The 26,367-nt window shown below is 37.5% G+C and overlaps 1 protein-coding gene across 1 annotated transcript; it reads right to left on the reverse strand.

Moving 5' to 3' along the window:
* Gen1 (GEN1 Holliday junction 5' flap endonuclease) lies at positions 1-26,295 on the reverse strand. Its single transcript, XM_021202236.1, has 14 exons — positions 26,093-26,295; positions 20,429-20,614; positions 19,412-19,598; positions 16,019-16,195; positions 14,654-14,764; positions 13,798-13,871; positions 11,404-11,492; positions 10,124-10,274; positions 9,455-9,491; positions 8,609-8,689; positions 7,692-7,822; positions 5,699-5,760; positions 2,245-2,388; positions 1-1,634 (listed from the first exon to the last, which is right to left on the reverse strand). Exons 2-14 carry the CDS (start codon positions 20,587-20,589, stop codon positions 331-333), a joined length of 2,709 nt encoding a protein of 902 aa, XP_021057895.1. The 5' UTR covers positions 20,590-20,614; positions 26,093-26,295; the 3' UTR covers positions 1-330.
* Between the last annotated feature and the right edge of the window lie 72 nt (positions 26,296-26,367).

A 26,367-nucleotide genomic window follows, 5' to 3' on the forward strand; every position in this document is an offset into this window, starting at 1 on the left:
AATAATAAAATGTTCTAAAAAATACATTATTTGAAGCTGTCACCAGATGCTCATCTTTTGTAGTCAAAATTTTAACTGTTTTTCTTTCTTAGATAACTGAGATTGGCCTGACACTCTCCATATCAGAGGACGATTCTGCACTCTTGGTAGATGATCCTCTGGACTCCATCACACTCGTACATGCTGTGATTACAGGCATGAGCCACACCTGGCTGTTAACATTTTAAAACTACAGTTTTGATTTAAATGGCAGATACTCACGTACATTTTCAACCAAACATGAGTTTGCATGGCTGCTGCTAATGCTACCAGCATTCAAACACATTAAACTTAAGTATTATAAAATCCACTTTGAGTGTTCTGGAACCTGAGTTTTAACCTCTGGCGTAAAGGGAGAGGACTTTCCCAGCATGCAGTAGAGTTCTCATCTTTGTTATGACACGGTAGAAAACTCTGACGACTTCTCCCTAGATCTGCGAACCTGTTTTCTTCATCTTCAGCTGTTTTAAAAGACTCAATACACAGTTTGGTTTCTTTAGATTCCACTTTAGAATTTCTGAGTTTGTTGTGAGCACTGTCTCTGACATGGACTAGGCTGTGCTTCTGAGAACTGTGTTTCATTGCTGGAGCAGTAGACTTAGCTTTCCAGGACCCTGGAGCATCGTCTTCATCTGAGGAAGCTCTCTTGAGGCAGACACTATTCTTCATGACAAGGTTCTTAGTAGTTTTCACAGCAACTTTTGGATGAGGAGGTATAGCAGCAGTTGGCAGCCCAACTTGAAGACTGGAAGTCTTTACTGCTTTGTCATTGAAAGAATAAGGTAAGGAAGTATTAGCCTTGCAGTTTTCTTGGAGTTGGCTGTCTAGAACTTTAGAGTTTCTGGACTCTTTGTGAAGAGACTTTGAAAAATGGGATGAGCCACCAGAGCTACTGTAAGCAACACAAGAGCCTTTCCTTTTTAGGGGCAAACTTTCCAGGTCAGCCTCTGCTCCTACATTATACTGAGGGCATGAAGATTTTATATGTATTCTTTCCTTTAGAGGCAAATCATGAAGACGTAAGGCACTGATGCCAGACAGGAGATGCTCTTCAGGATTACTCTGCTGAAGAGCTCGACCGGACCCTTCACTGTTTGAGGTACGTCCTGATTCACACGACAACTGTTCAAAGTCAGGAAGGATGGCTGAGGATTCAGATTCTGATTGTAAATCTTGAGAGAAAGTGTTTTTTTGAACTGCTGGAGAATTACTAAAAGAAGTACCTGCCCAATCAATGGTACTCAACTGCAGATCAGTAATCACAGAAATATCATTGGATGAATAGCTGGGCTGACTACACTCTGAAACTAGAAAATGTCTAACATCTTTAGTTTGCTTTACAGCCAAAGTTCTTGGAGAAGGTATTAACTCTTCTTGCAAATTCAAACAGGGAGCATTTTCAGGAGAAACAAAACTTTTCAATGAGGGAGAAGTAGATTCCTGTGCTAAAATAGGATCTGGAGAAATTTCCAAATTAATTTTGGGATTTTGCTTGGGGAAGGCTTTAGATGTAGGTTTTAAAGTCCTAAGTGACTGAGAAATGATCACATCATCTGCTTCTGGTAAATGGCTTCCTTTAGGCTTATTTTTCATACCTGAAAAGAAAGAAAAATATATAACAGATGTCATTCCTTTTCTTTACTAGGGTAAAAAATAAAAACAAACAAACAAACAAACTCAAGCAAAAACAAAAATAGTACCCTAAACCAAAAAGTTAAAGCACTAATCTATGTAAGATTTTTTTGCGCACCTCTACCCACTGTACAGTATTTTCATCTGGAAAAAAATGTCATTATTGAGTTACTTTCTTTACTAAATTCTGAGGAATAAAGAAAATACACTTAAAACACAAACTATATTTGCAGTAGCTGCTCTAAGTTCAGTGAGTGTTAGCATTCGGCACACTCGCTATCCTGTACTTAGCTTACTCAGGTTAGTAAACAGAGTGTAGTGGTGGACTCCCAGCATTTGTTTTAGAAGGAAATGCAGGAGCTTGGTATAAGGTGCAGTGACAGAATACCTGGCTGGTAAGCCCTAACATGTGGTCCCAGCACTGCAGCACAGAAGATGAAGTACATGAGGACACAGAGGCAAGAGCACTGTTTTCACTCTTGATTTACAAAACTTTCAACAAAATTTAGACAAGAACAGTTCAGGTGACTCCTGTAACACCAGTGCATGGCACCTTCACAGCCTAACCCTTACTTTTCTGTTTCTTCCCTTTAGTTTCTGACAGTTGTTTCTGGTAGACAGCCACAACATCAGGGTAGGCTGCTTCGAACAGTGACGCTTCTTCAATTGTAAGCAGATTCAGGTCTCCAGGTTCTGTATCTTCCACCACATAATGTTCTAGAAGATTAAAAATACAACAAAGGAGACAAAGATTTTAAAACTCAGTTTTTCAAGTAGTAACCACAAAACTATACTATCCAAAAACGGATAGATAATTCACCATAAATTTTGCTCTAAGATGCTGTTGTTTCTCTATTATTTATTCCCGAGAGTTACATACATGCAGTGTATCCTCTTCATGTACTATTGTCACCTCATTGCTCTGTCTGTCATGTATCCTCATGTATTTTGTTGGTGCTGATTTTTAAACTGACTTTACTTTCTTTTTGAAAGGGAGGTTTCTTCTCATATTAAAACTGTAAATTCTCTTGTTTCAGAAACTGCAGCATCAGTAGAGAGAATAGAAAACTTTCTTTGGAAAAAGTGTTTAAATTACAGATAAGGAATGGAATAAGCAATTTTCCAGGACACAGGGCTTCCTGTATATCAGGCAAGCTACATGTCCACACTCTCAGTCCTGGTTATCAGTTTCTTGAAAGTACACCAGCATTAGATCCACAAACAGCTGAAATGAGAATGTCTATGTAGACACTTACAAAAAAACACACACAGAAAGGCTCAAAGCTCAAAGTGAGGATCTGTATACGAGAGAACATGGCTGTTTGTTTTCTGAACATGGGTTGCCTCATTCAAGTTTTTTCAGATCTAGTTTTCTGCAAACTTTATAACTATTTTTCTTTAAGGCTGAATAAAATGCTATAGTGTATATCAATTACATTTTTCCATGATTCATCATTTATTGATACCTAATGTAAATATCAATATGTATGTGCAAGCATCTTTATGGAAGGACAGTCCTTTAAGAATCTGCCTAGGATTGGCATAGCTGGGTCCTATAATTCTGTTTTGTTTGTTTAGTGAGTTTTCCTAATTTTTAAAGAAAGTTCTACACTGATTTACACAGTTGACTGTACCAATTTACACTTCTACCAACAGTGAATAAAGGGTATGTTACTCAAAAGCAAAAAGACATAAAGAGTGGATATGAAGCATTGCTGTGACAGATCTGAGCATACTGTTTTGGGTAGGATTGTGGAAGGACTTTGAAACTCTGGGCCGTTCTGTAGGAGCTTAGAAGATAAGAATGTTGAGATCAATGCAGAGGATAAAAGCCTGGCTTCTGAAGTTTTAGAGGGAAATTTGAGAGTTCCTTAAAGACTGTATGGGAGCCATTGCTATTTTGAATTAAGATTTTGTGGTTCCCATCATCTGGGTCCAAGAAACAGCTGTGATTAACAACAGACCAGTACCACTGAAGCGACCAAACTTTGAAGAAACATTTGCTTTACTGGGATAAATGATACTTGGGGACGAGAAATTAGTGGTGATTAAGAAGAGTGAATCAGCAGAGAGGTGGTGGCATATACCTTTAATCCTAGCACTAGGGGGCATAGGCAGGTGGCCAGCCTGGTGTATCAGGACAGCCAAGGCTACTCAAAGAAACCTTGTCTTGAAAAAACAAAACCAAATCATTTTGTTTTGAATCATTGAGTGACACTTTCTGGGAAGTGTTTCCTCAGGGTTAACACACACAGGTCGAGTTCCAGAGGTGGCCATGGCTGTACCTTCTGCAGCTAGCCAAACTTGGTATTGGAAGGGTCACCCAGGTAGTACTGATTTTGAAGGCATGAAGGAATTGTGAAGAGCAGCTGAGATCTGGCACTGTGAGGAGTCAGGAGAGCATCTGTAGCAGTTCAAGCCCCAGGACCAAAGGAGTCATGCAGAGGTTGAGTTCAGCACCATGAAAAGAACCAGGAGAGGCTACTGGTGAAAGCGCAGCACAGTGGCAGCAGGAGACACCAGCATACCAAGAGAAGACTGCCAAGGAGAGCAGCATCTCCGAAGTAGAGGCGTCTATGTGAGATACCCACATCACACAGCATCACTCTCGAGTTCCACACCTGACCCTGAGCTCCACTGCTGAACTCTGGCTTGACCCTGATCTGACCCTGATCTGATTCTGATCTGACTGATTGTGCCCTGGTTCTTCCCTGGCAGAGTAAGAAAGGACTTAATTTATTTTGATTTTATAGGAGCCCACTGTTTAGAGACTAGATTTTTAGAGTTTTCCAGACAGTTGGGATTTTAAAAGTTGGAGGTTTTTTATTTATTTTTTATTTTTTTAAGAGACTGAACTTTTAAAGTGTTTGAACTGGTAAAGACTGTGGAATTTTGAGCCTGTACTGTGTTTTGTATTTTGATATTTACTAAAATGAGATAGACGATAAAGAACTGAATACTGCAAATTGTACTCTGACCTCCATTGGTACACCATAGAGTGACCTTGTGTGGCTCACCCCCATAACTCCACACATACATACATACATACATACATACATACATACATACATACAGTAGTCTGGACGCTCAGTCAGAGCTTACACTATTTTTATGTTGTAACAAAAGTACACATTCCTATGGGAACTAGATATAATACAGGAAAGAGAGAAAGTTTTTTAGCTATTAGTCACTGTCTTAGTTAGGGTTTTACTGCTGTGAACAGACACCATGACCAAGGCAAGTCTTATAAAAACATTTAACTGGGGCTGGCTTACAGGTTCAGAGGTTCAGTCCATTATCCTCTGTATCCAGGCAGGCATGGTGCAGGCAGAGCTGAAGAGTTCTACATCTTCATCTGAAGACTGCTAGTGGAAGACTGACTTCCAGGCAGCTAGGGTGAGGATCTTATGCCCACACCCACAGTGACACACCTAATCCAACCAGGTCACACCTCCAAATGGTGCCACTCCCTGGCCCAAGAATCTACAAACCATCACAGTCACTCACCCCAATTGCTTTAGAAACAGTTAAATATAAGACCCCAAAGACAATTCATCTGTGGAAGCAATTTAAAAAAAAAAAAAAAAAAAATGAATCAGGCTGGTGAGATGGCTCAGTGGGTAAGAGCACCCGACTGCTCTTCCNAAGGTCCNGAGTTCAAATCCCAGCAACCACATGGTGGCTCATAACCATCCGTTACAAGATCTGACACCCTCTTCTAGAGTGTCTGAAGACAGCTACAGTGTACTTACATATAATAAATAAATAAATCTTTTAAAAAAAATGAATCACAACTACTTTGGCATTATTTCTAAACATTAAAAAAATGTCAGAGATATTAAAAGAAAAAGCACTTGAATTTTATCACCTGTATTAGTATCTATTTAAAATAAAACAAGTAAAATAAGAAATATAATCTATAGTACATGTGACTTTTTTCATAAGCATGTATGTATTTTATATATTTGCTAGCTACTTTAGATTTGAATCTAAAAAATTAAACATTCTGTGTGTAACAAATACATACCAGGCTTTTCCCATTCTATTTCAAGACAATGGACTCCATTTCTGACTCGGGGTTTAACAATTCTGAAAAGCAAATTCAAATACCAAGGTCTAAATATACAAATTATTTGTAAAATTTTAGCTTATTCACTTGAATTTCCATCAATATTTGAGGTAAAAATAAAAGGAACTACTGTCTATATATTCTTTGGAATTAATCGAGTAATTTTATTGTGAGGTAGTTGAAAATTATTGGATGTACTCAATGTGTGCGTAGGTTTTCATTGTATTTACTCATTTTGATTTACACATGTTCAGTCTGCTTGTATGTAGGTGCACATGCATCAGCGGCATGCCTGGTGCTCAGAAGAGGGGCTCAGATGCCTGGAACTGGACTGACAGTTGGCTAGGAACCACCATGTAGCTTCTGGGAATTGAACTCAGGTCCTCTGTAAGAGCAACAAGTGTTCTTGACCTCTGAACTATCTCACCAGGCCCTTTAATATATTTTTACTATTATGGTATTGATTTTTCAATGATTTCTGTTTTAAAGTCTACTTTGTCACACTACTTTGGTATTTGCCTACTAAATCTTAAATCTTTGTTTTTAAACTTTGTACATGAATTCTATATCTTTATGAAACTTTTAATCTCTACTTATCCAATGCAATCTGCAGTTTTATAGACAAATTTAACCCACATACATGTATTGTGACTAGTGAGAGCTGGGCTCATTCATAAATCTTTTTTTCTGTTAGCAGTTGTTTTATTTGCTATGCACTTCCTCTTTCCTATATACTCTTGGTTTGATAGTTTTATTTCCTATTTTAACTGTAATTGTTTGAATGTCATTATATTTCTAGTAGTAACAATCCATATACAACAATCATAAATAATACTCAAAACATGTATTAAAGATTTAAGACTAACACTTGAAATACAATCCAAAATAAAGAGCTTTATCATTTATTAATCATTATGTGAATATATCTATGCACATGCATAATTTCACTCATTCATTAAAAAGCTGACCAATGTCAGTCCACATCTTCCTCCTGGCTTCATCACTTTGTTTCTTGATATATACCTTTCAATAGTACTTTGTGGGTATGTGTGTTTGCTTGTTTTGAGGCAGGTTTACTACGCAGCCCTGGTAGGCCTTAACTCACAGAGATGTGCTTGCCTTGGCCTCCAGTCTGGGATGAAATGAGGGTGCTATACTTAGTGGGTTTTGGTTTGTTTGTTTTTTTTGAGACACAGTCTCACTATGTAGCTCTGGCTGTCCTGAACTTATTATTTATATCAGGCTGGCCTCAAACTCAGAGATCCACCTGTCTCTGCCTCCTGAGTGCTAGGATTAAAGGTGTGTACCACCATTTCACAGCTGCTTAATAGTGCTATAATGAAAGTCTCATGTGGTAAAATCTTAGTCTTCAAGTATATGAAAAAGCCTTTACTATGAACGATGTTTAGTCATTTTAACATCACAGTCATTTTTACTTTATAGTATTACTCCACCACTTTCGACTTGTCTTCTGCTTCACTGAAATAGTTCTGTTATACCTGGTTCTTTCTATACTTTTTGTTAATTTTTAAACTTTTAAGCAGCATGCATTTGAAGTTGGAAGTATGTCAACAGCTGAATTTACTATGTTGTCTTGAGTGTGAGGCCTGAATATGCTTTTGATTTCTGGGTTTTCCTCTACTTTTGGAAAGCAGACACCATACCCATAGGGAGCAACACTTCTGATTATCAAATATTCATGTGGAAACAGTTTTATCACAAAATTCTTTTTACTAATAATTTTAAAATTTATTTTAAAATTCAAATAAATAAATTTTTATTTAAAAAATAAAATAGAATTTATTCAGAAGAAGGCATCAGATCCCCTGGAACTGGAGTCACAGATGGTTGTACACTACCACATGGGTGCTGGGAAGTGAACCCAGGTCCCTTGCCAGAGCAACAGTTATTCGTAACTGCTGAGCCACGTCCAGTCCCAACCATACATTACCTAATTGGCTGTAGTTGACTGGGGGTCTTTCTACCACGTTTTCTTTCTATCATGTCATAGCGGGTCAAAAGCACCAACAATTTTTCACATGCATAGTGACTGGGCCACTCCATTTTTTGAACAGTAAATCTCTAGAAATACAGTAAAAATAAATATTTAAAATAAATATTACTTTTAAAACAAGAAATACTCTTAAGACAATATTAGTTTTGCTTTAAGAGTAATGCTAAAGTAATATTAGTGATGATATTTCCAAAAAACCCCCAAGGAGCTCCCATGGGAGAATGTGTCAAATGACAACCTGGTTGAGAAGGTCCTCCATCAGAATACCAGCTTATGTAAGGGAGGAGGGTAAGCTCCTTGACCCTCCTAGGCCATTTTTCAATCTGTAAATGGAGAGAATGTAACCCTGTTGACAGATTATGTAGATTAAGCAGGAAGACATTTATAAGTATGACTGCCAACAAGGTAATGTGCAAGTAGATTCACTGAGCCATCTTTTCCCTTAATTACAACATCACAGGTTAAAATAATCTCATTTAACACTCATGGTGATTTGATGAGGTGGTAATATCATTTCTAATTTAAGGACATTGTATATTCAGTATATTTGATATTAGCACCCCTTGTCCTGAACCTTCTTTCCTGGACATATTCCTGGATTCAATTTGTCTGCACATAGTAACTGAGATATCTTTCTGAGAAGCAGTCTGTGTTTGCCTGATAGTCTGAAAAGTACGGATCTTACACAGCCAAGGGGTAAAGGTTAGAGATGAATAAATACTGAGTAATAGTGGGGCAGTCAACACTTATCTGTTTTAGGTTTTAAGTCTCCTCTCACACATGGAAGCTAATATCTTTTTGATCTTTCTTGTATCTAATTTTGTATTATTAAATAACAATTTATTTCCAGATACCTGAAACAATAGTAAATCAGGTCTTTGGTATGTGATCGGTTTTAACATTTTATTCTTATTCAAAAGGAACTCTTGGATGACCTAAGTGAAAAAATAAAAAGACAAAAAACAGGAATCAGGACTTAAAAGTAACTTTAATTCTCCTGAAGTAATTGTCTCCAAAGGCTTTCTGCTAACCTAGGCCTACACCTAGAATGTTTTCAGCCTCTGATACTTACTGCTGAATAAACTCACGTCTTCTAGTTCTTTCTGAATTCTTGCTGGCCAGTTCAACTCAGTTGTTCTGGCTCTAACTCCTCTCCAAGCTGACTGATTTAATCTGGCTTTTCTCTCTCTGTCTCCCCTGAATTGCTCTGCTTGGGCTCATACTAACTATGGCAACATGTTCTAATCTTTTGGCTTCTTCTCATTCTCTGGCAGGATCTGTCTTCATCAGTATCTAGATTGTTCTTTTTCTTTAACCTATATCTCTGTAACTGTCCCAGTAAAACAGCCTCTGAATTCCATGAACTCAATTCTACTGCCTACATCTCAACTCACTGACTCACTGAAGAGAACTGACTAACACTCAAGAGATCTGCATGCCTGTCTCTTGAGTGCTGGGATTAAAGTTGTGTACTAGAATACCTGGACCTAAGCTTCTCTTTATCTGATACTTGCTCTATACCAGGCTGGCCTTGAATTTAGCTCTGTTTGCCTCTGTCTCCTGGGATTAAGGGCCATGTCTGTACTCCAGCCAGACTACATAGACCTAGAAGGTCTTTGGTGTCATTTCTTGCCAGAATAGTCATGTTCTGAATTAAAATTTCTCTATATAATTAAAAAAATACACAAATGGATTATTACCTCATGGAATGGAAATCCTTCACAACTGCAAGCTTTCCTAGAGATAAATTATACATTTTATCAATACAACCAGATAGTTAGACAGACTGAAATCTTATCTAATTTCTTTGTTTTATAACAAATATCCACTTATAGTATCTTATATACAATTATCAGGGCTTTCTCTGAAAAACAAATCGGTACCTTCTCAGGTAAAGTTTTATTTTTACCTTTTTGTAGTATTTATTTAACTGTGTGTGAATTTGTGTCAGCAGATGTACAAAGGTCAGAGAATAGCTTGCTAGAGTAGGTTTTCTCCTTTACCATGTGTGTTCTGGTGACTAAACTCAGGCTTGGCAGCAAGCACCTTTACTTGTTAATTCATTTCTCCAGCCTCTTAGATGGATTTTTTTTTTTTCTTCTTCTTCTGGTTTTCTTGAGACAGAGTCTCATGATGTAACTCTGGCTGGCCTGGATCTTGGTATGTAGACCAAGCTGTCCTTTCTGCCTCCCAAGTGCTGAGGGTTAAAGGTATGTGCCACCATTAGCCCAGATGGATAAATATATATATATTTTTAACAGAGTGAAGAACACAGTATGCTCTGGATATATGGGTGAAGGTTATTGTGGAAGTAAATCAACCAAATCATAACAAAAAACATTAAGTGCTAAAAGTAACTTACTACTTACTTTTTAATATTGTTTTCTATTTCATTTAGTTGACTACTATGGTCTGTCTGGTGCCATTCACAAGGGCAGAGGTATTCATAATCATGTGGTTCACAGTATTTATCACTTTTACATAATATACATCCATTACGTTCATGATCCTTTGGCGAACCTTTTTGGAGACACAAAGATGTGTGATTTTTATTGCTGTGCACAACTGGCTTCAACATGCCCCTGTTTCTCTTCTGTTATCTAATATTTCAAAATTAATCTTGTCTAGTACAGTGTGGGTTTCAGCATGTTTCAGCTAAAGCAATAATGTACACCACAGTGGTTCCTAGCATAAATTATAACTTACTATCATGACACTGCTCACAAAGTACTCATTTATTTGAAGTATTAATTAATTTATATCCAATAATGGAAAACTTTCTGGTTTATGAAGAAGTTACAAGGTAGGAAAGTAGAATGTAATTATTAGTAAGAAAGATTATTTCCTTAATATAATAATTCATGAAGGGCTTCTTTACTGAGCATATTAGAAGATTACCCACTTCTTCTCCCCTGCCAGTGTGCACTCAGTTACAGGAGAGCTGACTGGAACAGGGAGAGTATCACTGCAGCACAGCTATGGGTGGGGCCCTCCTTTCCTTTGAAAGGAAACACGTTCTGTGATACTTTTTAGATTGTGGTTTTTTTTGTTGTTGTTTTGAGACAAGATCTCATGTAGCCCAGCCTGGCCTCAAACTCTCTATATAACCAAAGGTGACCTTCAACTCAATCTTATGGTCTGTACTTCCCAAGTACCGAACTACAGGTATCATAGTAAGCACATGTTCAGTGTTATCTTTTTCAACTATCTGATGAAGAGCCAAGCTATTTTCAACAAGAATGAACTAGTACTTGAAACTAGTTTTAAGTCATTATCTATATAGTAAAATGTACTATAGGATAATGGATAATTAAGCATATAAACATAAAACATTGATATAAAATTAAATGGTTTATCTCCATTTCCCTGTAAGATTTGTATTTTTCATAAAAATAGATTCATACATCAAAATGTGATAATTTTAAAATCTAAATAATTTGTAACACAGTATGATATTTTACTCATTCTATATTTATCATTGCTACTTATTTCATTCATCCAGCATTAATTAAACGTTCACACACCTGTGTAACTCAGCTTTTGACTCTAAGGCATTCCGAGTAGTGTCTTAATAAAGGTATAAGAATGTATGCTGCGAGCAAATGGAGTCAGACGCCAGCACTCTGGAGTAGTTGTTCTGCCTGCTTACCTGGATGGGAGCACACAGAGCAGTGAAGCACTTTTTTTGCTGCTGGTTGTGGAACAGAGTAGCAAGGTTCTTCAATCCACTGGTTAAACCTTTATAAGAGAGAGAGAGGGGGAGGGAGAGAGAGAGAGAGAGAGAGAGAGAGAGAGAGAGAGAGAGAGAGAGAGAGAGAGAATATGAGAATGAATGAATTGAGGTAATAAAACCTGCCAAATTACTTTTTCTTTGGTGATCATAAACCTATTTGCTTGACCTGGGGAAATGCTTACTTTTTCTACAAGCTTTACATGTGGTCCCAGGTAGAGAAGAATGCAAAAGGAGACAGAGCACGCATACCTGTGTATCTGTACAGATTATATCCAATCATCATGGTTGTGGTTTTTTTTTTTTTTTTTTTTGGATAAGTTTGTCAGGAAATGACGTATGTATGGAGAATAAATTTGTATACGCCTATTTTCATTGTGCCAGGGTATAAAACAGAATCAAATGCACAATTATTATTTTGTATCAGAAATAAGGGTAAAGAGTAATTTGTGCATCCAAATAAAACATTAAGTTTTTTGATAAAATTTTTTAAATGTGGTTAGTTTAACACATTAATAATCTGTTGTATATAAATAGTAAGTTGTATAATGCCAGGTTTTAAGAAATACATATGTAGCTGGGCATGGTGGTACATGCTTTTGATCCCAGCATTTTGGAGGCAGAGGTAGGCAGATCTCTGAGAGATCAAGGCCAGCCTAATCTACAAAGAGAATTCTAGGACAGTCAGGGCTGTTATACAGAGAAACCCTGTCTCAAGAAAAACAAAAACAAAAACAAAAACAAACCCCCTCCACATAAACTGAACCAACTAACCAACCAACCAACCAACCAACCAAAAGCCCAAAAACCAACCAAACAAAAAGAAGTATTATGCAACAGCTAAGATTTTGAGTAACAAAATTTTTGGTTTTGGCTGAAGTTTTAGATTACCTTAATACTATCAAGGACAAAGAGATGTTCCTGAGAAAGCATTGAGTTTAAAGGGTAAAGGTGTGGTGTTGAGGTAATTAGCTGTTAGAAATTCTGATTCATATACTACTAAATACTAAGTGTACTAAAAATCTGTATTAATAGTTTCTCGATAAATGACAGAGCTTCAAAGGTAAAAAATAGGTAAAATAATGTAAATTATTAAAATTAGAAGAATGAATAATTATAAAAGACCACAATGAAATGTTTCCAAATAGTACATATTTGCTGACACTATTTCAATGAGAGTAACTTGGAATTAGATAAGTACTATTTACTTGTGTTTCATTCGTTATTTTATTGTAAAGACAATTGAGAGGGTTCCTTTATTCATTCTCAGGCCAGATTATACTATTTCTTTCCTGTTTTGGCACAATAACCACAGATGTCCATAAAGAACTGGCTGAAGACTTGGTTCTACCAACAGGTCTATAGCTGAAAAAGAAGCACTGTAAGAAAGAGTACAGTGATTTGAAGGATTTTTCAGTCATTTCTTCTCTTTTGCCACCTTAAAGTTTCTTTTGAGGCACACACCACCTCAGACATACTTAGGGGCAGTCAAGACTATGCTTAGTCTCTCAGGTATCCTTTCTTTCTCATTTTATATCTTATTGCCATCTCTTATAAACTATTGCTTTCATCAAGCACATATAATTCACAAGCTTTTATGAGAATAAGTAGTTCCCAAATTTCAATATTATCTGTATCTTAATTGTAGTCTCAACTTTTACAGCTCAAATTAGAATTAACATATTACTAAATGTATAGCAGCAAAACAAAGAATAAACTTAATCTTTTAATTTTACTGTAGTACTGTGTATATGCATGTTAATACAGTGTGTTGTGTGTATGTGCGAGTGCGGGCAGGCATGTATATGCCACTGTGTGCATGCAGAAGTCAGAGGACTTTTATACATCACTTCTCTCCCATCCCGGATGCTAGCAATCAAATGAGCTCAGGTGGTCAGGCTTGTGCTGCAAGTCCTCTTACCTCCTGAGCCACGTAACTGGCCCAAATTAAAGCTCTTTATCAAATGTTATTTGTTAAGTATTTTTAGCATGCTATGTAGTATTTCATTTATAGAAATTAAATATAGCATCAAAGCAACAAATACATTCTTTTAATGTTATGTTCATCTTTACTTGATACTAATGATCTAAAACAGCCTATGAAAAAATGTACATGGTTATAAGTTGATACACTTGCCCTTGTACTGTGTGTAGTGAAGCAATAAACAATACATACTTAAATAATTTCAAGATAAGAAAAAATTAATTACTGAAAATGAGTAGTTTATAAATAATCCTTTTTGTAGTAGTATTTACTACTAAGTCCAACAAGAATAAATGTCTGATATGGAATAAAAAGCACTGTTTAGTTACCTCTGAAGCAAACTTTGACCTTTCAAAATCTGCAAAAGTTTTAATGCTTGTTCTTTTCCAACTCCAGGCACTCCCTACCATAAAGTGGAAAAAACTTAAATGTTAATAACAGGAATAATTGGGACACATATAAAGAATATAATAGTGATCAATCTCATTTCTACACAGCATATTTGAGAAAAGGTTATTCTGTAATTCCTATCACTGTATGAACAAACTAACATGATGATGACAGGCAGGGAAGCATGAATGGCTTACTTCAGTAATGATACTGCTTAGCACCAGCAACAAAGCACTACACACGTGTATATAGATGATGAGTATAGAGCTTAAAAACAGGTAAAGTCATAATAAAAACTAGCACTGCTATAAAATACGAGCAATCCTTAAACTTCTTTGATAAGTTGGCCAAACACACATGTCAATCTCTTTTGAGGTTGAAGCTGTGGGATCGTTCACTGAACTCTCCTTTGTAACATTTACTGTCATAAAGGAGTAAACGATTACCTATAAAGGTGGCTTTTAGCATTACAAGGTGCTGATTGTCTTTGGATTTATTGACTTATTATTTTGTGTGTGTGTGTGCATTATGTGCCATGGCCCAGAGGACAATTTTGTGGGCTTGGTTTTCTTTCTTTCACCTTTCTGTGTGTCTCAGGCATGGACTCAGGTTGTCAGGCTTGTGAAGCAGTGCTTTCAACCATGGCTCATCTCATCAATCCAGCTGATTTTTGTTAGTGAATGGCTCATACTTTAAACTTAAAGGAATTCATAATTATATGCCCATATTATGTTCATAAGCACACATGGCATGAGAAATATTAAAGATATTGAGAAATTGATAAGCTCAGCTTGCCTTTGGAAGGTAATCACAACCAAGAAGTACCGCCAGTCCAACCAGAGCATCTTGATCCAAGCCTAGCTTGCTCTTGATAGATGATATCGTGTAACAGTCAACATGTGGGTCCTATAGAAGCAGAGGTTTTATCTTCAGAGTTTTTATGTTAAACAGTAGAAAGAATGAGTTGTTATTTAGTCTTTTTCCAAAAGTTTAAATAAGAAAATTATACTCATCACAACAGCATCTAATCCAGCTGTGAACCCTGTGAGCTACAATGACCAGCATATGGATTCAATATCGGCACGAATGTTATATGTTGTGAGTGTAACCAACTGCTTTATGATTAGACTTAAGACCCACTCTACAAAAGGAAACACATGCCTGGTACTGTGTATCTGGCTAAGAACCCATGGCTAGGGAGCTCATGAGGTCCCAGAGGGGAACCTACTACTATTATTTTGCTAAGTGGATATAGTATTGAACTGCCTTATAAATTTGCATCCTGTATCCATGGATTATTCCAGTTCTCGGACTTCATTAGAGAAGCAGTGGGCTTTATGAGCAGAGAATAAGTGTATGTACGATGTTCAGATATATGTATCACCCTTCCTTTTCCCAAGGCTCAGGGTCTATGGTGGAGGAGTGGACAAAATGACTGTTAAGCTAGAGGTTGGGGAGGAGAGGGAAAAAGAAGGTCTTATGAACACAACAGAACCACTGTGTCTATGAACACAGCAGCTTGCCTGCCTGCCGTGACTGAGGGCAGTCAACATTTCAGAGCTGAGCAGCACTGAGCAGGAGAGGTGCAGGAGCCCCCTCTTGTAGCTGAGGAACAACTGACAATTGATGATTTCTGTGAGAGGGAGAATCAATTGTCTTTAGGGTGTAAACTCTAGTAGGCTTCCCAGTTGATAGCACCAGGCACAATAGTATATGGGCATTATTTTTTTTTTTAATTTGATCAATTTAATATAAGCTAGTGTCATCTGGAAAAAGGAAACCTCAATTGAGAAAATACTTCTGTAAGACTACCTCTGCCTTCCAAGTGCTGGGATTAAAGGCATGTACCACCACTGCCCGGCTTAAAATAGTTTTTAATTTACTTTTTAATAAGTAGTAATCAGCTTTACCATCTCTATCACTTCAAAATAGTTATTTACAGGGTTAGAGAGATGGTTTAGTGGTTGCTCATACTACTCTTAAAGAAGATCCTCATTCAGTTCCAAGTACCCATGTAAGGCAGTTGACAAATCCCTGTACTACCAGCTTTAGGTGGGTTCAATGCCTGCATTCATATGCTCACACTTACCATCTCATACATATAATTTAAAAAATTAAGTTTTAGTATAAAAAAAATCAAGAGACAAAGAAAAGTTATACCTTTGTGTTCATAGTGAAATTCCTGTAAACAGTCTGGGCTCCATAAAGGAAAGCATCGCCGTCGTTGGTGAGGCAGCCATCCACATGGCCACTGGCATTAAGGTAAGCACACATGGCCTCAGCTTCCCCAGCAGCCTGGACCCAGGGCATTCCCAGGCACTCCAGCATTTCAAGGCACTGAAACAAGTAGGTACAAGGCATCCAGCTTTTCAGAGCTTTAATTTACTTCTACATTTAAAACAGTAGTAGCCTTTGTCTTCTGAGTATTAAAAAATGACATTAAAGAAATACTTGGAAATTTAGATACTGAATAATTTATTGGCATTAAGAGAGGATTGCTAACCTTTTAGGTGAAATAATTTGGTTATGCCTATGTAATTTTTAAAATTATCTTGCAGAAAGCAACACTGAAATACTGATAATTCTACAGTATTGTGATTGGTATTGACACAGTATGTTCTAAGACAGAGGGAAAAATATTCCATCTTTCAGGGAAGCTGATTAAGCTTAGATCAGGAAATATACAACTCTAAGGATTTAGAAGTTCCTGACCTTGACCAGCGAACCTAGGCCTCTCTCTTCCCACGAATATATAAGTAGTACGGACTGTTGGGAGACAGATCAGCTTGGATCTGCATGGAAGAGACAGAAGGAGCTGAACTGCCTCAAAGATACTCGGACTAACTGAGCCACCTCGGAATGGACACTCTCCAGCCTCCTAACCTACAACAGGTTATGCGCTCCAAGTTTCCAGCTTTTAAGAGCGACTGCCTATATCAGATGGACTTTTCGTGACATAGTTGCCTTTAGTTGTTACTGTTCCTCTAACTGACCTCTTACTCACATTCCTGTCAGTACCCTCCACAACCTCCCGCCTCTAAACTTCACTGGTTCACCAAGCTGGATTTTGGTAGTGTCCTTTCTTTAGTTTGCCATCAGTGAAGTACCTGGTAAGCACGTCCCACGGACAGTATCATACAACAGTGGGCAAACTCTCACAAGGCTAAGTTGTTGGTTCCTCCTAGGAAATCAAATACCCATGCAAGGAGACTTTTCTCCTTTCATGGTGCATAAATAATCCACTGTGAGATTCCATTGGGTCATGGCTTTGATGTTGCTGAATCAATCTTTCTTCCTTCCTTCCTTCCTTCCTTCCTTCCTTCCTTCCTTCCTTCCTTTCTTTTTTTTGGTTTTTCGAGACAGGGTTTCTCTGTGTAGCCCTAATGATTGTAATACATAAGTAGGAACAGAGCAATTCCCTTAAGACATAAAGATACAGTGTATTTAATGTTCTAAGGATAGATTCACAGATATTCCCAGGAGCTAATTTCACAGGAAATTGTTAGAACACTGTACAGTTGTTTACTTCAACTATTAAGTCATTTAAGTTTGACTTCTCAGTAACTGAAAATTATTAACATGTAAGATCAGAAAACCTCAGTTCAAGAACCACTATTTTATGCATTGTCTTCTAAAATATGTCATCATATTAAATACCCTATCTCCACGATTTTTAAAGACAGGATGTCACTTTGTAGACCTGGCTGGCCTTAAACTTATAGACATCCTCCTGCCTTCTGAGTGCTAGAATTAACCATGACTAAATTAAATATCTTTGCTTCTGTGTGCTACAAAGGTAAATCAAAGATCCATAGTTCTTTTGTGAATATCAAAATTGCTATCCTACCAGTACTTGTAAGAAAGTAATTGGAAAGAGCTATTACTCTAAGCCAGGTGGGGTGCAACATGCCTTTAATTCCAGCCCTTCGGAGGCAGAGGGAAGCTGATCTCTGAGTCAAGGCCAGCCTGGTCTACAGAGTAAACACCAGGACAGACAAGGCTATATAAAGAAACCCTGTTTAAAAAAGTAAATAGATAAATAAATCCTAGAATTTCAATTTGTCAATTCTATTTTGAATAATTTTATTTGAATCTTAAAATGGTAAGAAAAATTTATACTAAGAAAGTTCATAATTTCATGAATAATGGAGAAAAGTTAAAATGTAAATGATATATAGTCATAAGAACAATTCAGAGTTCTACACATGTTATATAATACTGTAAGTTATAATTTTAGATAGAAAGAAACAACTGGGAACTATCTATATAATGTGTTAAGTGAAAAGCCAACAATAAAGTATAACTCCTCAAAAATATACTGTTGGCTGTGAAAGTCTCTCCTAGAAATGGCTGCATAAATAAAACTGGAAGACTGGTGGCAACAGCAAAAGACATGCTAACTCATCTGGAGGAAACCTCATGGAGTCCCACCCTTTGACAAAGAACTACAGGCAACTAATGACTTCTGGAAGAATTAGCTGGAAGAGTTAGCCTCTCCCAGAGATGAATTCTCTAACTGCTTATCCCATACAAAGTAGTCAGCCCTAAAACCTACACAAACAGCAACAATGAACTCAGCAGGCTACATTTACATAGTTTTGCAAACTTTTACATACACACACTCTCTCTCTCTCTCTCCAATAAAGAAAAAGAGGATATCAATTTGAGGAGGATGCATAGAAGGAGTTGGTGAGAGGGGACTTGGAGGGCTGGAGGGAGGAAAGGGAGAGTGATATATTATAATTAAAATTAAAAGATGTAATTTGAAGAGGGAGGATCATGAACTTACTACCATTCTAAGCTATATAGCCAGTTCCAGGATAGCCTGGGCTTCATAGCAAGATCCTATAACAAACAAAACCTCCTAAATTCTGGGTAACCATCAATGCTCTTGAAGCTACTATACATATAGCTGGGGAAACTACAGTCTTCCTTAGATTTGCATGCTATAATGCCAACTTGCTAGGCAAGAGGTGCTTACTGGTGCAATACATAGTGACTGTTAGAGAGACAACCAATTGATTTCTGATGAATCTGAGGCCCTTCCCATCAAACCTCCTGGTAATGTAGTTCAAGTAGAGGCCCATAACTGGAGAGGACATAGGCATAGAACCTACTACTGTTTCTTTGTTAAATGGACATGTCATCAAATTCCTGCCTAAATATTTATGTCTATACCCATAAACCAGTGATGCCCTTAACCTTGATCAAAGAAACAAATAACTTGTGACTCTCCTGCATTTTTAAACTGCTGGGTTAAAAGGAAAGATAATCAAGTCGCTACCATGAGTTATTTACTATAAACACATTTCTCAAGCATTTATAAAAATCACTGCAGAGTCCAATTTTACTAAGAATTAAAATGCAAATAAATTAAAAATCCTGCCCAGTATTTCTAAATGTCAGTGCTAGAATGTGGGTTCAGGTCTGTTTAATTCTATCATAAACTCTCGGCACATACTACTCCTGTAGTCACAATATGGTTAATGAATGTAAGTTTATAAAATATACTTTAATTCAAATAAGAATTACTAGTTGAATCTGAATGCTCACCTCTCGTAAGACTGACTTAAAATGTGATCTCCCTGTTTTCTGAGACCTTGATTTCCCAGGAGGCCCGTAACGAGTCTGAGTCCTCTTGCTTATGACATCAGCTTTCAGCTTTGGTGGCTCCCCTTCCATTACAAACACCAGTTTTACATTCATTTGAGTTAAATATGATGTTCGAAAAAACAGGTTCCTGAAGCATACAAATTAGTAACATATTAATCATCATAATGATAACAAGACCCAATAGCAGTATGAAATACTAGGGTAAAACACTGTTCATGCAATAACATTTTAAACATTTATTTAAACATTTGTGTGTGTGTGTGTGTGTGTGTGTGTGTGTGTGTGTGTGTGTTAGTGTAGGCACATGCAAACCCATGTACTTGTGGGGAGGTCAAAGAACAACTTGCAGGAAATGGCTGTATTGTTCCACCACGTGGGTTCTGAGGATCACACTCAGGCTATCAAGCCTGATAACAAGTGCATTTAAGATTGAACCATCTCATTGACTGATATTAAGATTGTGAGAACAGGTAAGCATATGACGTTTAAGCAAGGTCAAATTTTTGACTATACACACTGCAATCTGAAAACTGGTTTGGAGGGAGAGATTAAGAACAGGCAAAGGGCAGTAACAATACCATTCTTTCCAGGACATGAGCTTGGCAGACATCGGGACACCAAGAGGAATTTGTGAACACATAGTATATTTTGGAAGCAATACTGGCAAGTATTACTATGGACTGACTGAAGATGAGTGATAAATGAGGGGATAATGGCCTCTGAGCTTCTGGCTTTCAGTAAGTGAAGCATGCCAGTGGAGATAGATATTTGAGCTTCAAGCTTGGAGAGTAAGAGATACATATCTTAAGTCATCAGTATAAAAATATTAGAACAAGGTATATTAAATATATTTTTAAATCTCAAAATATAAGACAATTTAAAAACGTTGAAACAAAGTCAGAACACCAAGACTTGCCACACAATGACTCATTTCTACTCACAGAGCCTTTACTGTACCTGAGGTGAGGCTTCATGACAGTTCCAGTCATTTTCTTCACTGTCTGTGCCTCGCATACCCAGAGACTCAAATCAACGGCAATGGTTTTCCCGCTAAGATCCTGCAAGTGGATATGTTGCTTTACAGGCTCCAGAATTGGCCATAAGTCATTTACTCCCATCCTGATGGTTGATTATCTGTGTTATCTGAAGTATATTTAAGCAAGGAATCATGGAGCAGGCAAACAGCTAAAGAAACAAGCAAAAACAAAACCAACCCCCAAATCCAAGGTTAGTTCATAAAAACTGATGGAAAAGTAAGGAGGGAAGAAATCATGTTGGAAACACTGGAGAAAATTGGAGTTACTTTTTTGTTTTTCTATTAAGTTTTCTAGACAAGGTTTCTCTGTGTAGCACTGGCTGTCCTGGAAATAGCTCTGTAGCTCAGACAGGCCTTACAGAGATCTGCCTGCCTTTGCCTCCTAAATTCTGGGATTAAAGGTATACACACCAGGGTAGCTAGGTGGAGTTACACTTTTATAACAGGTATTGTTTTTAATTGTATGGCTGTACAGTTCACAGTGGAAAATCTAAAATTTAAAACAGCATATTTTAAAATTAATGCTAGTCTTTTCTTTCCTTGTATGGTACAGGGTAATTTAGGAAAAAACCACCTTACACTCTGTTGTCCGGTCCAGGTATTGTTTTTTTGTTTTGTTTGTTTGTTTGTTTTCAGATAAGTTTTCTTTATTCAACACCTATTTTTCTTTCCCTCTGTTGTTATTTGATAAAGATATATAATGTGTGCAATGAAGGTTAAATCTGACTACATGAATACAATCCCAAATTATTACCCTCTGAATAATGACTGAATTCAGCCTAAAAACTCAAGGTAGATGGCAAACATATATTAAATTGAAAGGTCATTATTCATATGCAGAGACTTTCTGAAAAGTCTATGTTATAAATCACACACAGATGCAATGAAAGCCAGTGCTGTAAAGGTTGTTGTATATCATTTCCTCAGTTTTCTGAATCTTGATTTTATAATGTGGCCAGTCCTGCCATGAATGTTATTTTGTGCACTTATTTTGTAAAGTGTGTAAATATACGTGGTCATGTTACTTTAGAAGGTACTAAGTAGTTAACTGGGGCCAGTACTAATTTATTTTACATCAACACGATCTGCTGGCTGTAACACTATGGCAGCTTGAGTTAATTTGAAAAATTGTGGTGAATTCTGGAAAGAACAGGGGTATATACATTTTCTAAGACATTGTTATGAAGGTAAATAACATTTGTAAAGTACTAGCCATTAAAACACATTAATACCAAATAAAATTTGAGGATGAAATTCTCTGTATTTTTGCTTTTATTTGTGGCTCACACTGGATATCTAAAAAGACTCATTTTAAAAGGAGGGAATAAAAACCCACTAAAGATGTCTAAAATAGTGATCATTTTATAAAAGTTTAAAATTATATACAATGCACGTTTGCATATATACATATCAATTAAAGTTATACCAATTGTAATGACAGTGCCCCCACCCCCACCCCAATATAAACAGACTCAAAAAAATCCTAGTGCCAGGCACTGTCAGTCAGGAAAGACCAAGAGATCCAAAACAATATAAACTACTGCTGTAACCTCAGTGAACTTACATATGTTGTTCTTGGAAACTTACAATGAATTTCTATTGGTGCTTCTTGAATTTCTATAAGGTCATCAACCTTTCACTAAATAAAACAAAAACTACAGAAAGATTGATTAGGACTACAGTAAGGAATATTAAAAGAGCTAGAGGTAGCCACAAGAATTAGAACTGGCTAGCCTGACCTCTAACACTAATTCTTATTATATGCTATATTCTCTTAAGTGACTAACTCAGCCTACTTATTACCTTCTTATTGGATGCACAACACACACTTGTCTTTTCTATTATTTTGTTGTTGTTGTTGTTTTGATACAGGATTTCTGTATCAAACAAATGTAGCCCCTTTGCTCTGTAGACCAAGCTGGCCTTGAACTCACAAAGATCCAGCTGCAGCCCGGGAGGGGTTGCTCTATGGTATAAGAGACAGGGTTCTGAGGTTCCTCTTAGCAGGGAATGTGGGAAGACCACAGGGGCCCACCTAGGGCATCCCTGTCACCAGCTTAGATAGGGAGCCATGGGGACGAGAAGGGACAGTCTGTCCGTCCCTTTTGCACCCTGAGCTGCCGACACATGAGGTACAAGAGACAGCAGTGTGAGTTTTGGAGCTGCCGTGCAGGACACTGAGCTCCAGGTACATGGCTCACCAGACACACCTGGCCTGCTCACCCATCTGGCAGCCACAGCACTGTTTGTCTTGTCTTTTTTTTTTTTTTTTTTTTTTTTTTTTGAGTTAGTGTATATAGCTCGTGCTCCTATCTCAGCTCCCAATTGCTGGNCACCCATCTGGCAGCCACAGCACTGTTTGTCTTGTTTTTTTTTTTTTTTTTTTTTTTTTTTTTTGAGACAGGGTCTAGAGCTCGTGCTCCTATCTCAGCTCCCAATTGCTGGATTTGCCTAGTTTTGACCAAACTCTTTAATCCCATCACCTCTCCTTAAAACTGTTTCAGTCCTAGTGCTTCCCAAGAATGTCTGCTTAAACTCCAAACCTACTAGTCATTCTTGCTCTCCAACAGCCATATGATCAGTACAGTCTGTGTCTACAGAGCATTTTTAACCCCCATTTCTAACAACACTTTACTAATTCTGCTACATACAGTTGTAAGCCTGTGATAAGATTCCCAGCTTCCTTTTACTTCTTTCCATTCCTGTACCACTTCTCTATTGACCTTGGTGACGTTGCTCCTGGAAACTTACAGTGAATTTCTATTAGTGCTTCTTGAATTTCCTATAAGGCCATCAACCATTCAGTAGATAAAACAAAAACTACAAAAAGTATGACTAAAACTACAGCAATGAATAAAATCATGAGTGATCAATTCTAAAAAAATATCATTAGGCTGGAGAGAAATGGCTCAGTGGTTTAAAGCACTGGCTGCTCTTCTAGAGGTCCTGAGTTCAATTCCCAGCAACCACATTGGGGCTCACAACCATCTGTAATGGCATCCAATGCTCTTCTCTGGTGTGTCTGAAGACAGCGATAGTGTACTCACATATATAAAATAAATAAATCTTTTTAAAAAATCATATAAAATCTTGCTTTCATGCATTTACAGTGGTTATTTTATAAAGAAGATATAAAGATTAAGTTACCACAAAACTATGAATATATGTAATGCATATATATTATTTATACTATCTTTATGTTTTATAATGTGTGTATAGATATGGGTCTTAGGTTTTTTGTTTTTGAGACAGGGTCTAAGTATGTAGGCTGTCCTGAACTGTGCAGTGAGGGCTCAAGGCTGGCCTTGAGATCTGCCTGTCTCTGCCCCCTGAGTACTGGGCCTAAAGACATGTGTCATGCTTGGCTATTTTAAAAAAATACTACTTTAGAATTTTCTCCACCATTTCTATAATCTAAGTTTAAAAACATATTGTTTGAATAGTGGCCATTAAAAATAATCTTAGTAATTCCAAAACAATGGTGTAAAATGTGTATTGTATTAAAAAATACATACAACTTGCTTGAAAAATACAGTTAATCCACTATGCACTGCTTTCTCTCTCTCTCTCTCTCTCTCTCTCTCTCTCTCTCTCTCTCTCTCTCTCTCTCTGCCTGTGCTCTTAATCCCAGTCATTTCTCTGAAGTGATATTACATGACAATAAAGAATCTAAGCTTGTGAAACTCTAAAGAGAGACCAAATAGAACAGTGCTTAAGATATATAACTGCACAAAAAGACAGGACAGAGAATTCTTAAGTCATAATCCATACTTGAAGCCAGATTAGCATTAAATAAACCTTAAAATACTACAGCTATTAAATCCTCCAAGACTATGTAAATTTGTGTCTACACTCAAACCTGTTATATTAACTACTGATGTCACTCTCATGACATAATCAAAATAATTACTAACAAAATGTGTCTCCCATTTCTAATTTTAAAGAATTGGTTGTGAGACAACAAAATCATAATATGTAAGGAAGAGTTTTATAACGTACTAACAGTTTCAGCATATGAAACTTGTACTCACACTTGGGAGTACGAAGCCTAGGGTTTAGGTTCTGGATAGGCTACTGATCAACTGGATAGCCTCAGAGAGAAAACAAGCTTTTCTAGAAAGGTGACATACTAAACCAGATAAGTAACAAGATTCTAATATTCTTGACTCTCGAGATCAATTTTGGTAGCAGGAATATCCAGATTATGGCTTAAAAGAAGGTAAGTTGCTACATTAACAGAGGGCTTAAGAATCTACCTCAAGTTAAAACAAAAGCAGATCCTTTGATGTAACCATATGGTGCCCATAAATCCATTTATGCTCCTAAAGCTTCCTTAAAAGCTATTAAGTTTCTATTGGTTAATTATAAAACTGAATGAGGTGAGAAAAACACAGACCCTTGCTAATTCCGCTAATGAATCAAATGTAAAGAACATAAAAGAAGTCAATAGCTTGATTTATGCAAAACCACATTTTATTAAGGCAAATTTTCTACTTTGTCAAAGTTTAAAGAAAGGACAGGAAATAGTTAAATTTCCAAATTCACATTTAGTTAACTATATTTTCACATAAAATTGACAAACTATAAACCTTCAGCGTGCAGTATTATATCTATAGGGAATTTACCACATAATTTCAGCAAGTCGTGCTGTTTTAATTTTTTTTTCAGCTATAGTGTCATATGAATTTAATTTAAACTTTGAGTTTCATTTTCCTACCAGTATTTATTAGGGATGTGTCTAGGTGCTGGAGATATGATGATGATCAGGTTCTGGATTTAAATCTCTTGGCAGGGTGAGGCTGTAGCACTTTAATTGGATGATAGAAGTATCAAAGCACAGGAGTATATAGAACAGCATCCACTAAAGCTTCCAGGAGGAAGTTACATCTAGGGACGAACTTCCCGCTTGTGTTTGTCATTAACAGGATGGTTCCGCCCCACATTTTAGCCTACACTATGTCATGCTTTTTCACTAATCCACGATAAAGATCGCAATATATGATTAGTTTTTTAAGTGCCTGGTGACTCTGAACAAATGAATTTACCTCCTTACTGGAGATCTGAGGTTGTATCCCAAGGTTGGGGTGACCCGAGAATAAAGTTAATCAACAGTGAATGCCATTTCCCCCAACATTGGAGGTAAGACTGAAATGAAACCTGGCAGCGAGGCTACTTGTCTAGGTCTGCATTATCGATGTGAAGTCGTGTAAAGACAGAATGGAAGATTAGCATCGGATTGAGAAGCGAATAGAGAAGGGCCCCAAACAACGTTTCCCTGGATATTTATTTAAAGCGATGTCAGCCCTAGGACGGAGCTGGTAGGGGAGAAAGGACTACATAGACAACCGCAAAGACACGCAAAGTAAGTGGTAAATGAATGCTGTAGGAAATCTATTCTTTCCAATCGGAACCATAATGCAGTGTGTGAGTGGGCATCGGGGAAGGTCGACCAGATGGGCTTGAAGGAAGGGCCGTGGGGACCTGGTTGGTGCGGCTGTGGATGAGCTCGCCCTGCCGGGAGCCAGTGTTCTAGAAGCCGGTAGAAGGACCGGGAGGCCGGCTTCAGCCTGTCCCGCGGGACTTACCCAGACAGCCCCTCTTCGCGGCCGTGGAAGGAACACTTCTGTCATTTACCAGTCTGGCCCGGAGTCTAACAACTATCGCCGCCCCTGAGTTCCCGAATTCCCTCAAACCAAAGCGAAAACAAACAAATCCTAGGGGCCGGGGAGCCTCCCGCGGTTCTCCCCAGCACTAAGCTCCCCGCAGCAATTTTGAATCCAGCGCCTTCTCCATTTGACCCGCCCCTTCCGGGAAATGGCTCGCTTTCCTTGCAGACCCGCCTCGCCCTGCCCTCGCCGGT

The sequence above is a fragment of the Mus pahari genome, chromosome 7 (genome assembly GCF_900095145.1).
Source record: "Mus pahari chromosome 7, PAHARI_EIJ_v1.1, whole genome shotgun sequence".
Taxonomy (NCBI): Eukaryota; Metazoa; Chordata; class Mammalia; order Rodentia; family Muridae; genus Mus; species Mus pahari.

What these genes read in the sequence shown, in the direction of transcription:
- Gen1 (XM_021202236.1), bottom strand. Translation starts at nt 20,589, where the DNA reads ATGGGAGTAAATGACTTATGGCCAATTCTGGAGCCTGTAAAGCAACAT. An exon ending in GTTGTGATTACCTTCCAAAG is followed by an intron (nt 13,872 to 14,653) that starts GCAAGCTGAGCT and finishes ACTTTATGGTAG; the next exon opens with GGAGTGCCTGGAGTTGGAAA. An exon ending in TAAAGGGAAGAAACAGAAAA is followed by an intron (nt 1,635 to 2,244) that starts GTAAGGGTTAGG and finishes CTTTCTTTTCAG; the next exon opens with GTATGAAAAATAAGCCTAAA.